This window comes from Podarcis raffonei, chromosome 11 (genome assembly GCF_027172205.1).
Source record: "Podarcis raffonei isolate rPodRaf1 chromosome 11, rPodRaf1.pri, whole genome shotgun sequence".
NCBI lineage: Eukaryota > Metazoa > Chordata > Lepidosauria > Squamata > Lacertidae > Podarcis > Podarcis raffonei.
In genome coordinates, this window is record NC_070612.1 from 59,146,306 (window position 1) to 59,163,290 (window position 16,985).

A 16,985-nucleotide genomic window follows, 5' to 3' on the forward strand; every position below is an offset into this window, starting at 1 on the left:
TCGAATCGTCTGCGGGGTCCGGGACATCCATCTGCAACGGCGTCTCCTCACCAAGCCAGACCTCACGCTACAGAAAGCCATTGAGGAGGCTGTGGCCTCAGAAGCTGCTGAACGCTCCGCCCAGGAGATCCGCAAGTCCAGCAGCCCGCATCTTGCTAGGAAGCCAGTTCCAGTGCATCATGAAGAGGCCAGCAGTGATGAGGCATCCTCCAGTGAAGATGACGTGCACCAGACAACGCGGGAGCGCAGGAAGTTCCAACAGAAGTCCAAGGGCCAACCGGAATGTGCCGGCTGCGGAGGCAACCATTCCCGTGCCAAGTGTCGATTCAGAGACGCCATCTGTAGGAAGTGTTCCAGAAGGGGCCACATCGCTAAGGTCTGCCGATAGGCTCCGTCTGACACCCCCCCTTCACCGACTCGCAAGTCCAAGTCTTCACTCCAGTCTGCCAAGGAAAGCTGTTTCGCTCTCACCAACTGCCGCTGCTCGTCTGGAACCACGATTGGCCAAACCGACTCGCCTACGCGACGCAAGCTGAACGTCACGGTGCTCATTGAAGGAGCTCCATGTGACATGGAGATCGACACCGGGTCTGCCCTGTCCATCGTGTCTTGGAGCACCATCAAAAGACTGGTACCCAGAGTGTCCAAAAGGCAACTCGACTCTCACCACGTACACCTGAGAGACTACCAGGGAAACGACATTCCCGTGGTAGGCGTTGGCCGGTTCCGGATCACCTTCAAGGATTTTTCGGGCCTGCTCCGGTTGGTGGTGGTCGAAGGTCAGCGGCCAAGCCTCCTAGGGCTAGACTGGTTTGATGCCCTCGGCCTGGAAGTCACCGGCATCAACTGCATCTCTAACGCAGAGACTGAGGGTCTGGTCAAAGACTTTGCCGAGGTTTTTGACGGCACTTTGGGGCAATATACAGGTACGCCCATCTCCTTTAGCCTTGATCCACAAGTCGCCCCCATCAAGCTAAAGCCACGCCGGGTTCCCTTTGCTCTCAAGGCTAAGGTAGACGAACAACTGGACAAGCTGATCGCCCAAGGAGTTTTGGAGCCGGTTGACCACGCCAAGTGGGAAACCCCCATCGTCACGCCTGTCAAGCCAGACGGGTCGGTGAGAATCTGCGCTGACTACAAGTGCACGATCAACAAGGCACTTCAGCAGCACGCTTATCCAGTTCCTGTTGTCCAACACCTGCTGCATTCCCTGGGTGAGGGTAAGGTCTTCGCTAAGCTGGACCTTGCCCAAGCCTATCAACAACTGCCCGATGATGATGCCACTGCTGAAGCCCAGACGATTGTCACCCACCGAGGGGCATTCCGTTGCCACCGGTTGCAGTTCGGGGTGAGTGTGGCTCCTGGCATCTTCCAAAGCCTTATGGAGCGTCTCCTGCAAGGGCTTCCGGGCGTGGTACCATATTTTGATGACGTCTTGGTGTCCGCAGACTCACACCAGCAGCTGTTCGAGCGCCTCCATGCCGTGCTGACCAGGTTCCAAGAGGCCGGGCTCAAGGTAAAGAGGGAGAAGTGCCAGATCGCCGTTCCACAGGTAGAGTTCCTGGGCTATCTTATCGACGCCTCTGGCCTTCACCCGACCACATCCAAGATCCGCGCTATCCAGCAGGCCCCCATCCCAAAGAACAAGACGGAGTTGCAGGCGTTCCTGGGGCTGCTGAACTTTTATAACATGTTCCTGCCCCACAAAGCCACGGTGGCTGAGCCTCTTCACCGACTCCTCAGCACAAAGACGCCTTGGTCCTGGGGTCATCGGGAGACGGCGGCCTTCAACGCGGGCAAAGCTCTCCTCTCATCGGACCGTGTACTGGTACAGTACAGTGAATCCAGGCCGCTGGTCCTTGCCTGCGACGCCTCACCTTTTGGCATTGGCGCTGTCCTTAGTCACCGTTTTCCAGACGGAAGAGAAGCACCACTCGCCTACTTTTCCAGGACGCTATCTCTGACGGAACGGAATTACAGCCAGCTCGACAAGGAGGCACTGGCACTTGTGGCTGGAGTGAAGAGGTTCCATGAATACCTCTATGGCAGGACTTTTGACCTCATCACTGACCACAAGCCGCTCCTGGGCCTCATCGCCGGTGATCGTCCAACTCCACCGGTACTCTCGCCACGCATGCTGCGATGCACTGTTTTCCTGGCTGCCTACCACTACCGGCTTGTCCATCGCCCGGGGAAATCAATGGGCCATGCCGACGCCCTCAGCCGTTGCCCTCTTCCAGCGTTTGTGGAAGACCCGGCTCCAGCTTCATCGTTCCTCCTGATTGAGGATCTTCCGGCAGCGCCTGTATCGGCTACCACTGTGGCCTCCGCATCTGCCCGGGATCGCACCATCAGCCGGGTGCTCAACTGGGTGTGGAGGGGGTGGCCACAAGGGCCTTTTGCATCGGAGTTCCAGCCCTTCGCAACCAGACAACATGAACTCTCGGCTCATCGCGGCTGTCTGCTGTGGGGAGACCGCGCCGTGATTCCCCAGGGACTCCGTCAGCGCGTCCTGGAGGCTCTGCACGTTGGCCACTCGGGAATTGTCAAAATGAAGGCGTTGGCTCGGTGTTACGTCTGGTGGCCTAACATGGACAATGGCATCACTGCCTGGGTGTCCGCCTGTCAAGCGTGCCAAGAGTCGAGGCCTGCACCACTGGCAGCTAAGGGACACACCTGGGAGACGCCAAAGACACCCTGGTCGAGGGTGCACATCAATCTGGCTGGCCCCTTTCACGGCCGGACCTTTATGGTAGTGGTGGACGCCTATTCCAAATGGTTGGAGGTGGCCCTGATGCCCTCCACCACTACCGAGGCCGTCATCCGGGTGCTGCGAGGCCTGTTTGCAACGCATGGGTATCCTGATGTCCTTGTCTCCGACAACGGACCGCAGTTCACGTCAGGCACTTTTGAGCGGTATCTTTTGGGACTGGGCATCCGCCATGCCCTAACGGCACCCTTTCATCCATCCAGCAACGGGCAAGCGGAGAGAATGGTGCGCTCGGCAAAAGAGGCACTGGCGCACCTGGACCGGGGAGACTGGCACGAGCGGGTCGCCAAATACTTGTTCGTGCAACACATCACCCCTCATGCGGCCACAGGGCGGAGTCCTGCTGAACTGCTTATGGGCCGCCGCCTCAGGTCACCGCTCGACCGGCTGCACCCGGACTTTGCCGTGGCCGAACCCCCAGGCTGTGCCAATGCGCCACGGTCATTTGTTCCAGGAAACCAGGTCTTTGCCCGGAACTATGTGGGGGACATTCCTTGGGTGCCAGCCACAGTAGTGGGAGTCACTGGACCTCGCTCGTACCAGGTGGCACTCGAAGACGGACGCTTGTGGCACCGGCACATAAACCAGCTTACGTGCAGGGTTGGGGACTTGGACACTACCGTGGTGCCCCCAACTGCGCTTGTGGCTCCAGAAGAGACACTTACAGATGGCGAGGCTCCACCTACACCTCCCTCGCAAACTGCCAGCGTGGAGCTGAACCAAGCTGCTTCAGAGGGTCTGCCAGACTTACCACAGACCACTCCACTTGCGGAGGCTCCACCCACAGCAGCGGATCCAGGGGATTTGGTTTCAACGCCATCTAGGGTCGCACCACAGCCTCATCAAGAATTGTGTGGCCCCCTGGACTTGGCTACCAGTCCCCGGCGGTCTGGCAGAGTTTCCAAGCGCCCAACTTATTTAAAGGACTATGTTGTTGGACATGTATCACTGTTGGTCTAAGTATGGGAAATGTAACCGATATGCTTTTGTGCCTAATTGAACCATTACGTGTAGTGCTGTATATAAGGAAACCATTACGATTGTAACTAACGCCTTATCTCGGTGGGGAGGGGTGTTACGTACTGAAGTTCTCACCCTGGGCCAGCAGGGGGATACTGTAGATAGTTTTCACTCAGATCCCCGTCAGTTATTTTAGGCGGGAAACCCTGGGTCGTTGTTGCTACAATGTTGACAGCCGGCTGCCTATAAAAGCAGGCTGGCTGAGCTGTTTGCTGTTCAGTTCTGCCAGCTTACAAAATAAAGAGCTGCTTTGGAGAAATCGCTGTGTCGTCTACTATGTTCGCCCACAACTTAACATATATAGACAGTCAATGGAAGGAAACAGGACACAACAGCTCATTGCAATTCTATGCCTTCTTAAGTAATAGTCACTGTGTTATTAATTGTTTTTCTTTAGGATGACATTGTTTATTGTTGGACATCATTTTCATTAAATACACTTTAGTACAAGAGACTTTCCATGTCAGGCTGAGAGAAGCTGGTCACATGATTCACAAACAAAACTTTGAACATTGCTACTCGGGCATCACTTCAAATTCAGCCAAGATGCAATAGGTCTTTATTTTAAAAGCAATGAGTTTTGATAACAAACTGCAAAACAAGAACCACTAAATATCGGCACGGAGACGTCACAATCAAAGAAAAAAAATGAAAAGGGATAAAGAGGGCTCCAAACACCAGGTCACAGTTTGAGTGAAAATATAGATATTTATATCAACATCTAGATCTTGCTCCTCCTCTTCCTCCCACCAGAAAAGGAAAAAGGCAGAAAAAGGTCTAGAAAATATATCTATACACATATATGTACATATACTATAAGTGGCCTGTAGCACTGGGATGAATAATTTCTAAATTAAATTGACTTGTGATGCAATTAAACCCAGTGTGGGTTTAATTTACAAAACATTCTCAGCTGTTTTATTCAACATTTGGTATTTTTTTAGTTACACAAAGACACCTAAAAGCTGTATGTAGGTCTCTGAAAATGTTTGATTTCTGCTTTCTTCCATCTTCCTGTCAAACAGCCTTGTTACGAACAGCTCCAGCTGCTCCAGCTCAGAGTTTTACTCCATTTGACACTCTTAAATCTTCTCCCAGAAAATGAACAAGCCCCCCCGCCCCCCGCCCCGACCTGGCTTTGAATGCATAGACGGTAAAAAATAACATATAACCATCAATTCCCAATTCTTCTCCTGAGACATATGTTAAAAAGATGGCAAAATAGTCACTTGGTTGCTTGCGTGAAATTCACAGTGTTTTCCCTGCAACATATATAGATTATTAATTTTTTTTTTGCTTCATATTTGCAACAAATGTATAAAAATGAAATCAAAACAAGCGTTAACCTAAGGCTCTATGAGGATCGCTCGAATCAGAGCAGCAGTATCTCAGCCCTGATAAGAAAAATACATCTTTGTGTGCTATTAAACCTTCACATTTAGTGACAAGCCACAATGCGCTGCCCCCCCCTCTGGTGCACTCTCTGTTCCCATGGCAACGCTTTCAATGTGCTCCCAGGGACAACGGCCACCTCAAGAAGACAGTCTTCTTAGTCAACCGCTGGCTTCCTTGGGAAGTTGCTTGTCCTGCAAAAGCCCACGCCGCTCTCCAAAGAGTAAAGAGAGAAATCAGGAGACAGCAGGGTTGCTGTTGTTGTTTGGGATTGTGAGGCTTGGCGCCTCGTAATTTTTTAGGATTATGAGGGAACGTGTGGGTGGGTGTTTCTGCCTGAGGCAACAAATGGCTACATGTCCTGGGTGGGGTTGGAGCGAAGAGGCGATGCTGCAGACCTTGTGATTCCCACTGACTGCTGTTTCTGAGTGGCTATAGACATAAATGATGATTTACGTGTCAGAGTAAACAAACCCCATTCAGAAGAAGAGTCGCCTTGCAGGACCCTGTCCCTTTGCAAAGCCCACTTGCCCCCAAAGCTAGCTGAAGAAACGGAGGGTGGAAAAAAGAATACGAGAAATACTTCTGTGGTCCTGCTCAGCCAAAACAGCCTTCGTTGTTTCAGTTGTGCCCTTGCAATTATATCAAAAAGTGAAGCCTAGACATGAGAGATGTCTACAAAGCCCCCGGCTAAATTTGTTAAAGGCCGCAGGTACGCTTGCCATTTTTGCATTGCCAATATAACAAAATACAACGAAGATTTGCATAAAATTTGTGCCCGGCCTGCCTATCGTCACATGGCCTCAGGAAAGGCTTTAATCAAGATAAATGGCCTCTCTAAGAGTTTTATATCAGTGAGCTTGGGAAAGTTCTCCAACTTCTTAGACCGGCTCAGGGATTAACTCCACAGCTCCGAAGTCTTTGGAGCTTCCCTGAACTGTCTTCTGTGGGCTACCTCAGAGATTACAGATGCACATCATCTGAGATAACTGTCCAGAAGAATTGCCCATTCAGAACTTCTCCTGCATTGAACTTGCACATTTAACCATAAAATTCACAAAAATTCAGTTCTGCTGCACAGTGGCGGACCTCCATTTTTGGGTCCCTCAAGCTTGACCCTTCACAACCATTAAAGAGGTCTGGGTAACCACTGTTACCGTTTTCAGTTGGGTTGCTCTGTGACAGATCACAATTAAAAAAATAAAATAACTGCATCATCTCAGATTTTGCTTAAAATTGCTGCACATGTCAAAGTCACGGGTGTAAATAAAACTTTCCTGTGCCTTATAGTTTTCAGGTTACCGTGACATTTGGCATCTGTGCTATTGACACTCAGACTTGGGGGTTGTTGAACTATATACAACAACAAAAAATATCCATTTGAGGTGGGCAACTCAAATTAGGTCTCCTGAACCCCAAATTGTTAAGCCATGTGGACTACAGTTGCTTCTGGGGCCCCTCTGGGATGAAGCTTAACCTTCATTAGTTTCATAATAATAATTTAATAATAATTTATTATTTATACCCCACCCATTTGGCTGGGTTTCCCTTGCTGCTGCAGCACTTACTGGAAAGTCTGTTGATTTCCCAGTGGTTCCATCCTACCCTCTGTGTGGCACCTTTGTTTTTCCAGCTTAGCCTTAGAAATTCTACTGTGCATAAATGACATGTGAAAACTCACACAATGGAAGTTCATGAAAAATAATAATAGCAAAAGAAAATGAGGCAGGCTAAGTCAAACTCTTAGACATAAAGGATACTCTTAAAACCAGTCAGAAAGGAATTAATAGGGCTATTTTTATGCATTTAGCAAATCTGCTTTTTAGAATTTATCTGGTTAGGCAGAACTGCATGCAGGTTAGATACCAATCACCAATATGTGGAAAAACATACAATATTATTTTTTATTTTTTAAAAAAAAAAACCTAAGGGAAAATGGATGATAAATGGATTTTGGTTACTTAGCATACTTTGTCAGCCTTCTGATCTAACTTGTCTTTTATACATCACCAGTAAGAAGATATGTGCAGTGTACACAAATGTATACATATACACAAAATCACATATGTCTGCATATGTATGAATCAATATTTATAAAACACATATACAGGTATGTATCTACTGTGGATATATACACAATGTATGCAGTCACAGACACATATCTAATTTATATTATATCTATATGTTTGTAGCATAGTCAAGAAAGGTTTCCTCTTTATTTATAAGCCTGATTGTCATATTTGCTCAGTGTATAAAGTTAGCCAAAGTTGAAAAACATGACAGATATGTACACAGTAGATGATTAACCTTTCTTTTCCCATTTTAGATTATATTTCTTACTCTTATTTTCCTGTCAGTTACCTATACTTGAATGAATAAATGCCACTGTTGCGTTTAGTTAGTTAACACCTTTCCTACAAGGCCAGAATATTTTATTCACTTAAGGTCCACATTTGCAGTACAGGCCAAGATTTAGGCACAGAACAATGGCTGTATAGAACATTTGGTCCTTTAACATGGGCATATGGGTAAGCTACTGCACACTATACTATAACACAGTATTTTTAATTACTCTCTTATGCTTTTCCAGAAAGGGGGGTGGGGAGAGGGTACCATCTGGTCAAATTTTACATTTGTTTTGGTATACAGCAATCATACAATATACATGGTTCTTTTCAAGCTGAGAATCTAAAAAATGTGTATTGAGAGGTGAAATAAGGGTACTTTTGTTAATGAGGTCTGTTTCCGTATTAGTCCCTTTTCTCTAGGAATGGCAGCTATAGATCGGTCACACTTTATCAAAATTCCAGGCATTCTCCAGTCATTGCGGTGCAGTAATTTCTGTATTCCTCTCTCATATTCTCAGACCTGATTTGTAGCAACCCACCCCACCTATAAGACCCAACTGCAATGCCAGCTTGTCCAGCGAGGAAAGGCAAAGTGGAATTGCAGCTTTTTCGTGCTCCTGTGCCTTTAATTAAAGTTTCTTGTTTGTAGAGCCCGCCTGTTTAATGCTTTGGGATGAACTGCCTGTTCTTTATGCCTGGAGTAGCCTATTTTAATTGCCACAGTGTTAGTTCCATTCATGCTGGGTAGAGGGAGGCTCTAAAAAATTTTCTTTCCTTTTTTGAATAGTGAAATACCACTATTTCACTATTAAACTGCAAAAGAAAAATAAATAAAAGGAAATGCATAATTAAAGCCAAGTTTCCTCTACTGAAATCAACACCAACAGGTCCTAGAAGCAAGAAACTGTTAATTAACACTGGAAAGGACCTTTATAATACAGTGCTTGGAGTCTCCCCTTTCATTCCACTTTCAACTAATCATACTAACCAATGCCTCAGCAGGCATAAGCAACCAAAGGTTTTGAAAAATGACTTTGGAATGCAATACACGGATGGGTGTGCCTTTTAGTGATCTCTGACATCTCAAGATTTATTTCCCACATTTTTCACATATTGGAAATGAACTAGAATAACACTTTTAAAAAGTGGTTCTTGAAAAGAATGGATGAAAGAATGGATAAGACTGAGTGTTCAACATTTCTTCTTTCCATGTAATAAATTCTCAGCAATCACTAAAATAATCTTCAAAGTCCATTTCATATTAAATATCCTCAGTCATTAAAAAATCCTGTTCAAATCTTATTTAGGAACATATATATATATATATATATATATATATATATATATATATATATATGGCTTTAGAGCTACATTGTTATATGTATTCTTCACCAACCTTTGTCAATGACATAAGAGAGCCCAACTTCACCACTATTTAACATTTGCTATTTTAATTTAGATGTAAAAGAACAGTTTCTTTCCAAACTACTGAGGGACAAAGAAAGTGCCTTAATAAATAAGAAATGCAAGCAAAACATATATTAAACTATTATGGAAACACTTAGAAAAATAAGTGCTTAATTTTAAAAATAAAACGACAATAAAACATTGACAAGCTGTGCGTTTATGACCCCATTTTTTAAAGTAAAAAATAACCCCTATTTTTTGCAGCACTTTTCTCCACAAAGGTAGGAACTGACTTTGATTTTACCTCATCTTAAGGGTTTATAATAGAAATTACCTGACATGCACATCCTAGACCTTTCACATTTGTGTGTCACGAGCTTGCCTTCTTCAGCCCAGCAGCCATGATGAAAAGTGTAAACGCACCATGCCTGTCAATCTTAAATAAAAAAAGACCGGACTACCACCACTTCATCAAGCAGACACTAGTGCGAACTCTGAATCTTAATCATTCACCAAGTTAATAACCGTCCTGTCGTTTCTCTAGAGACTTCTTGGACCCGTTTTCTCACAAATGCCATATAATCTTCGGTACCAGCCTCTTGCGCCTGTGACAATGTATAGATGCTTGAATGTAGCTAATGACCTTCCTACAACTAAATATATGTTTTCCGTCATGAATTTGCTACGCCTATTTGGGTGCACAATGAGATGAGCAACTGTTTTCAGCACAAATTGCTGGGTATTAATCAAGAGGGACCATGCTGGGTTGGGGTTTGCACAGGGAGAAGGGGAAGAGGAAGGGGGGGCGACAGCAGGGGCTCGCTGTCTGAACAACATCATATAAGAGAAGCTTCCCTCCTATCTTACTGAAGCATTCATATTTTAGGAATTGGCCTTGGTAATTATACTACACTTTAATATACCTCAGCCCTCGCCTGCATTATCAAAGACTCACGGGAGAACAATTGTACCAGTGGCATCAGAACAGAATGAAAGAACAGCCTATCTGAATCAGGCCCAATACCTATCTTAGTACAGCGTCCTGTTTTCACAGTGGCCGACCAGGTGCCTGGAGAAGCCCACAAACAGGAACTAAGAACAGCAGCACTCTCCGCATGTGCGATTCTCATCAGCTAGTATTCCGAGACATCAGAAATCCCTATGGTTAAACAAGGCTGGAACATACTGCTATGCAATTCTGGGATGTCTTGGCAACACCTTTTACACAGACCACATGGATGCATCTATCAGTGTAAAAATGGCGGCACACTTAGATGTGCCTTTACTCCTCTAAACATTTCCCAGGGGAAAGCACTGAATTCCTTCCCATTCACCAAATAATTACATTGATGTTTTAAAGTGGTATATCGGATGCCATCTGATCCTATAGTTTCTCCTTAGAGTGGATTACACAATCTGCTGATTTCTTTCCCTCTGGCTTGATCTCAGCTAAAACAAGATTCCCACAGAGAATACCAGTCTTCGGTTTTTCTGCCCAGATGCCAAAGCACGTGAAGAAGAGGTGAATCCATAGAAGCTCCAGATATCCATACAGCAGAAGTCACAGAGTTCAAGTCATTATTTCCCTTTTTTTATCCAGGTCAAAGGCATGAATACAACAAGGCATTGTTAGTTGTGATGGGCAAAACTGAGTGTCTGTTGATATAACAGGTCAGGTTTTTTAAGGCCTTTGTCTATGCAGAGTTATAATAATGCAGAAGCCTGATTGAATAGAAATTGAGGGGCAGGGACAGAGACGCAGAAAGAAAGAAGGGGAGAAGAGATACATGTCAGTAATGTCACAAAGTCAATACTGTGTCTACAGAGGGAGAAATGCACACAGCTTGCCCTTTGAAAGCTTCTCCATATCTTTGTATTTAATACTGTCAGAGTTGAGAACACATTTTAATGGAGTTTAGTGGCAATTGGACACATTCATTCACACATTCCGTAAGAGGAAGTGCCAGGAGTTTCTATCCTAGAATATCCAGGTACACTGGAGACGCCTTGACCAAGTTCTGAAGGAGGCAGTGGATTTCTTTGATGTTGAGCCTCATATGAGGCTCTCGCTGCCAGCATCCCAACATCAGATCATAGACTTCTTTTGGGCAGGTGCGAGGTCGCTGCAGGACACGGCCCTGAGTAATACACTCAATTACCTGGAGTAAGAGAGAGAGAGAGAGAAGAGAAAGGACAAGGAGCAAGCCAATTTATTCTTTCTTTTATTGCTGATTTGGGCAATTAGTCAACACATCTTGAGAGAGTCACCCACCTCCCAATTTACATGTGCCAAACACTTCTGCACTCTTATCTTCCTATAAATGTTACACTTCCGGCAAATGGATCCAGCCAAATACACTGCCTTTGAGACCATCTACCACCATAGCCCGACTGCATTTTTAAAAGCATATCATTTGTACAACAGCACACACCTCATTGTTTGAGAGCTGATACCATGGCTGTTTGCCGTAGGTAAAGATTTCCCATAGAACGACTCCAAGGCTCCAGACATCACTTTCCGTGGTGAATTTTCTGTACATTATGCTTTCAGGCGGCATCCAGCGAATGGGTAACATGGTATGTCCACCAACCTGGATAGAAGAGTTTGAAAGAATTTAAATGGTTTTTGTGGGAAGAAGTATATGGAGAAAGGGACAATACATGTTTTAAAGGTTTTGCAGTGCAATATATTATTTCCTGTTATTGTTAATTTGTGTCTCATTAGTACATCCTTCTGCTTCTTGTTATCTCCTACAATCTTCATCAGGGATGGATGGATTCTTCACTTCCAAGGCAACATTCTTTGAAACTTCCAGGGACTTTACACTATAGTCCTTTACTTCTTTTGCAAAGTATCAGGAGAGCCAAAAGTCTGACCAAGATTTATGGAGCATTTTCTTCCAGCTGTATGCCAGAGTTTAGCAGTAGCATATGGATGTTTGGAGCATACAACTGCATTCAGGGCTACTGATTTACTTGTAGAAAGCACCTCTGTATGCACTTAAAGACATGCAGAAGTGTTTTCTCAAAAAGGAGCCATTGTTGACTTCCCTGAAATGAAGGCATATATGCCGGTTACATTTGTTTTTAAATGCTTTCCTGGTTAAATATGGTGGACAGAAAATGTATCAACAGTTTGTGGATTACTCATTTTGTTTCACTGCACAGAATATTTGATCATGGCAATCAATGAAGATCATCTTAAACCAGGTTGTACGCCACCTCCAATAAGGAGCTTTGCATCTTACACACAAATAGGCACACAACGGGTGGTATTCAACTAAACTGTGGTCAGAGTAGACCCATTGAAATGAATGGCCATGACTGCATTAGAGCCATTAATTTCAATAGGTTTACTCTGAGTAAAACTTAATTGCTTACCACCAATTTTCATTCATTGGCTGTTTGCTCCAGATTGGTTGTGCCAGAGCACAAAAATGACTAAAAGTCTACAAGCAAAGGATTGGCTAGAGGTCTCCAGGCATCCCCTAGTGAACATACACATGGCTCAGCTCTCAAGTCACCGTGTTTCAGAGCAGAAGCCACAGCTGGCAGAATTACTCTGCACTGCAACTTGAAAAAGTGCAGCAGTCCAGTTAGCATCTAGGCCAGCGGTTCTCAACCTGTGGGTCCCCAGATGTTGTTGGACTACAACTCCCATCATCCCTGAGCTCTGGCCTGAGCTCTTGCTAGCTAAGGGTGATGGGAGTTGTAGTTCAACAACATCTGGGGACCCACAGGTTGAGAAAGGCTGATCTAAGCTCTAGGAACAGCCAGCTACACACTTTCCTTGGACACATCTGGGCTCTAACATGAATGAAGCAGACCGGCCACTGCTCTCTGATGTTCCTGAGACATCAGGGGGCTTCCAGAGCATATGAAGGATTGGTATCAAAGGTGTCAGAACCAGGATGTGTAAAAATACCCACAAATGAACTAATATGATCTGTGGCTGAGATCTGTGTGGAGAGTATAGTGTTACTAATGCATTACCAATATGCACACCAGACACAAATACAACATTCAGTTTCTGACCCTTGCTCTAAGATGCACTGCGAAAGCAAACTGCTATCCTTGGCTGCATTTCCTCAGTGGGTGGGTGAGGATTCATTAGGAGGTTGAAAAAATATATAGAGACCCTTCGAAATCTGTGGCTACACACCAGAGCAAAGGGCAAGCACTATTACAACATTATTAGTTGCTAGAGGCTTTTGGTTCATTAAATATTAAGTGGCTCTTAAGCCTGTTCATCACGTGGCATCTATGACTGCTTTGGCTCCGTGGGTTTTATGGGACAGTCTTTAAAAAATTAATGAAAGCTGGTTGTAAAACACGGTTCGCTCTTTTATTGAGGTTTTGTTTTGATTTAAGCTTCTCGCTATCATAAGAAATGTAAACGCCTATTAGAAAAAGAAGGGCACCCTTCCTCTTATTAGCTTCCCCATAGTTAGATATTCCAGAAGAATAACATACACTAAATGTAGGAGCCTCATTTGAGACATAGCTACACACATACAATCGCTACATAAAGATGCTTGGGCTGCCTCAAGGTAACAACAGAAATGTTTTTATTCATAACTATAGGTATAAATGGGACGCGGGTGGCACTGTGGGTTAAACCACAGAGCCTAGGACTTGCCGATCAGAAGGGCGGCGGTTCGAATCCCCACAACGGGGTGAGCTCTCATTGCTGGGTCCCTGCTCCTGCCAACCTAGCAGTTTGAAAGTACTTCAAAGTGCAAGTAGATAAATAGGTACCACTCTGGCGGGAAGGTAAACGGCGTTTCCGTGCACTGCTCTGGTTCTCCAGAAGCGGTTTAGTCATGCTGGCCACATGACCCGGAAGCTGTACGCCGGCTCCCTCAGCCAATAAAGTGAGATGAGCGCCGCAACCCCAGAGTCGGCCACGACTGGACCTAATGGTCAGGGGTCCCTTTACCTTTACTACAGATATACACACACACAATTAAGGCACTTAAGCTACTTAACTCCCAGCTCCCTCTATTGCATCATCCTAATCAGTTTTGTTGCACTGAACTTCTGCACTGTGGAGTCTTCCAGAGTACTTCTTGTGGGGGAGGAAGGGAAAGGAGAATGTTAGCCGCTTTGAGACTCCTTAGGGTAGTGATAAAGTGGGATATCAAATCCAAACTCTTCTTCTTCTTCTTCTTCTTCCCTTCCAACTCTACAATTCTATGATACCTCATGCTAAGCTTATGAACAGCTGTTGTCTAATAAACAAGATATAAGTTGTATAGCCTTTTATACACCAAACAGTGATTCATATTGGTAAACAAGAACCCTCATGGTTCTGATCCCCTCTCTCTTCAGAGTTAGTTCATTGGCTTTTTAATGATCACAGTTTGGCTATCGCTCTAAATAGACAGATATAATTCAGCATCTCATATTGATGCTGTTCCAGCATTCACTACTTCCTTGTAAGCCAATGTGGGCAATGTTCTTTGCACAGGAATATTACTCATTTCGGGGTAATAGTCATCTTTTCAGTCTCGAGATTTTTAATTTGTGGTATTGTCAAATATACAAATACCGCAGATTCTGCCCTCCCCACAATCCCTGCTTACGAAGGCTAAAAGAAAGGCATATTTTCTCCAAAACGATGAACTGTTTTTCCAATCGGTGCAATATTTTCTGGTTGAGAGGGCAGAAAAAGTAAGGAGGGGATATTTGGTCTGGAAGATACTCATCTGGTGTTCCTTATCAGCTCTTCCCTCTCTGTTACAAAGACACATTAATGTTGGTATAATGGTGATCTGTCATTCAGCTCGGCATGCCATTAGTTTTAAACGAGAAAACTCATTCTCTTCCCATTCATGCCCACTCTGCTTCTGCAAGGGCAGAAAACACTGCCTGCTTTTGAGGGAGTGTGCTGTAAAGACAGCTATGGCACTGCATACTAATTGACACACTTTAATGATTTCTTTCCCTTTTGCTCTCTCCTCCCTCCCTGCTCGCTGCTCCCCTGACTTGCCGGTTCCTAGCACATAAGGCTTGCTACCATGGAAACTAAGTCTCTGAATGTGCAAACCTCACCACATCAACATCTTGAGCATACTGCTGGTGAATTTCAAAAAGGTACATCAGGCTAGAAGACAGGCAAAAAGAGGGGGATTTCCTTCATGGGCAGGTTGTTTAGGGTCCTGACAGATTTATTATGGCCAAGAGATCAACACTCACACATATATCCCACCAACATATTGTGCTGAAATGGTACATTATTATATTGCATGCGCACCCTGCTTACTACACAAGAAACTAGCAGATCCATAATAGACCAGCAAATCTACTTCTCTTTCCTTAACCAAGGTGGCAACCCATTAAAGGCAGAGATTCCTTCCTGCGTCTGGGGAAGTTTAATGACTCAGAATAAATGTGTTCCTGCCACTGGTACAAGATGTAAGCAGTACAGATGCCAATCTGTGAAAACACTCTATTGAGTCAATTCAAATGATGCCTGAGAGATCTACAGGTGCTACCCAATCATAAAAATCAGAACCAGAGGGAAGCTGACTCAACAGGTGGGCAAGGCCCTCTGCCAGCGGGGTGATTAAGGGGCAGTGGATAAGGCTGGGCTGGAGCTATTTGCCAGAGCTCACATGCAGTCCACTGCAGGGGCAGGATCCAAATTTTAAAAATAAATTGGACTTGGAGAGCAACACACAGTTGGAATAAATGCACTGTGCAGTCATCATTTTATCCTGCTCAGTCATTTGTAGGCAGGATGGCTAGGGCAGAGGAGCTACAGATGCCGCCATTCTGAACAATGGGACTGTCTTAAATTCCTGCTGCTAGTGGTTTAAGTCTAATTGAGAGTGTTTCTTCTCAGGAAACTTAAATATTATTATTTATTTTATTGAAAATAAGCTTTAAAAACAAAGTTCTTCAAAACAGGACTGCCCACCGCACCCTCACTGTTCACAGTAAAGAGACTTGAAGTACCTTAGTGAAATACCGAAGCATACTTTTGGGGTTAACAATAAACTTGGGCTAACTTCAGATGTGGGACACGGGTGGTGCTGTGGGTTAAACCACAGAGCCTAGGACTTGCCAATCAGAAGGTCAGCAGTTCGAATCCCCGCAACGGGGTGAGCTCCCATTGCTCGGTCCCTGCTCCTGCCCACCAGCAGTTCAAAAGCACGTCAAAGTGCAAGTAGATAAATAGGTACCACTCTGGCGGGAAGGTAAACGGCGTTTCCGTGCGCTGCTCTGGTCGCTAGAAGCGGCTTAGTCATGCTGGCCACATGACCCGGAAGCTGTACGCCGGCTCCCTAGGCCAATAAAGCGAGATGAGCGCCGCAACCCCAGAGTCGGCCACGACTGGACCTAATGGTCAGGGGTCCCTTTACCTTTACCTAAATTCAGGTGTAACTACAGTTTAGCAATGTGTGAACAAGCCTTGCACTTCCTCTTTCCTCCCACCTTCATGAACTGTTGAGTTACTTCCTTTCTCAGCCACATCATAGTTTGCAGTTACACCTAAATCATCAAATTTGTATGTGCCCTCCAAATAAAGATAGGAAGTCACAATGTCAATGTGGTTTGCCATCTTGGTTTTGGAGTGTATGTGCACAGTTTGTTGGCACACTATGGGCTGCATGGAAGAGAAAGTAATTCGTTGGCCCACTTTGCACATAATACCAAGCAATTTATTTTTAAAAATATATATAATGGTTTGTTTTACAAACCATAAGTTATCAACAAGTTGTTCCATGGACAATGAAACGAATCATGATTTGTTGCTCCAAAATATGGTTTGTTTTCTAGCTGCTCTTGCTTCACATCTTTGTAGTTTGGAGAGCTCTTGGGTGGGGTTAATGGACGGAGGGTGTTGTGTTCACATGGAATGCCAAGCCATAGTAAAAGCAGATCAAGGTTCATAAGCAAACAAACCACAAACTATGGCTTCATATCACAGTTGGTTTGCAGTAAATAAATCCTATTTAAGCTGTTGGGCAGGGCTCACACATAATGCTAAATCATGGTTTAATAAACTATGGCTCAATATACTGTGATTTATTGTTATTTGT

General features: G+C 45.0%; 1 protein-coding gene across 8 annotated transcripts in view; it reads right to left on the minus strand.

Annotated features, from left to right (window-relative positions):
• Nucleotides 1–9,173: 9,173 nt before the first annotated feature.
• The window catches only part of NTRK2 (neurotrophic receptor tyrosine kinase 2), a 180,176-nt gene continuing 172,364 nt past the window's right edge, over nucleotides 9,174–16,985 (minus strand). For all 8 annotated transcript variants that reach the window (XM_053408872.1, XM_053408870.1, XM_053408871.1 and 5 more), the window contains 2 exons: nucleotides 11,370–11,528; nucleotides 9,174–11,096 (listed from right to left, as the gene is read on the minus strand). In XM_053408872.1, the coding sequence (XP_053264847.1) occupies nucleotides 10,911–11,096; nucleotides 11,370–11,528 (345 nt within the window). In that variant the 3' untranslated portion in view covers nucleotides 9,174–10,910. The remainder of the gene's footprint in view (nucleotides 11,097–11,369; nucleotides 11,529–16,985) is intronic.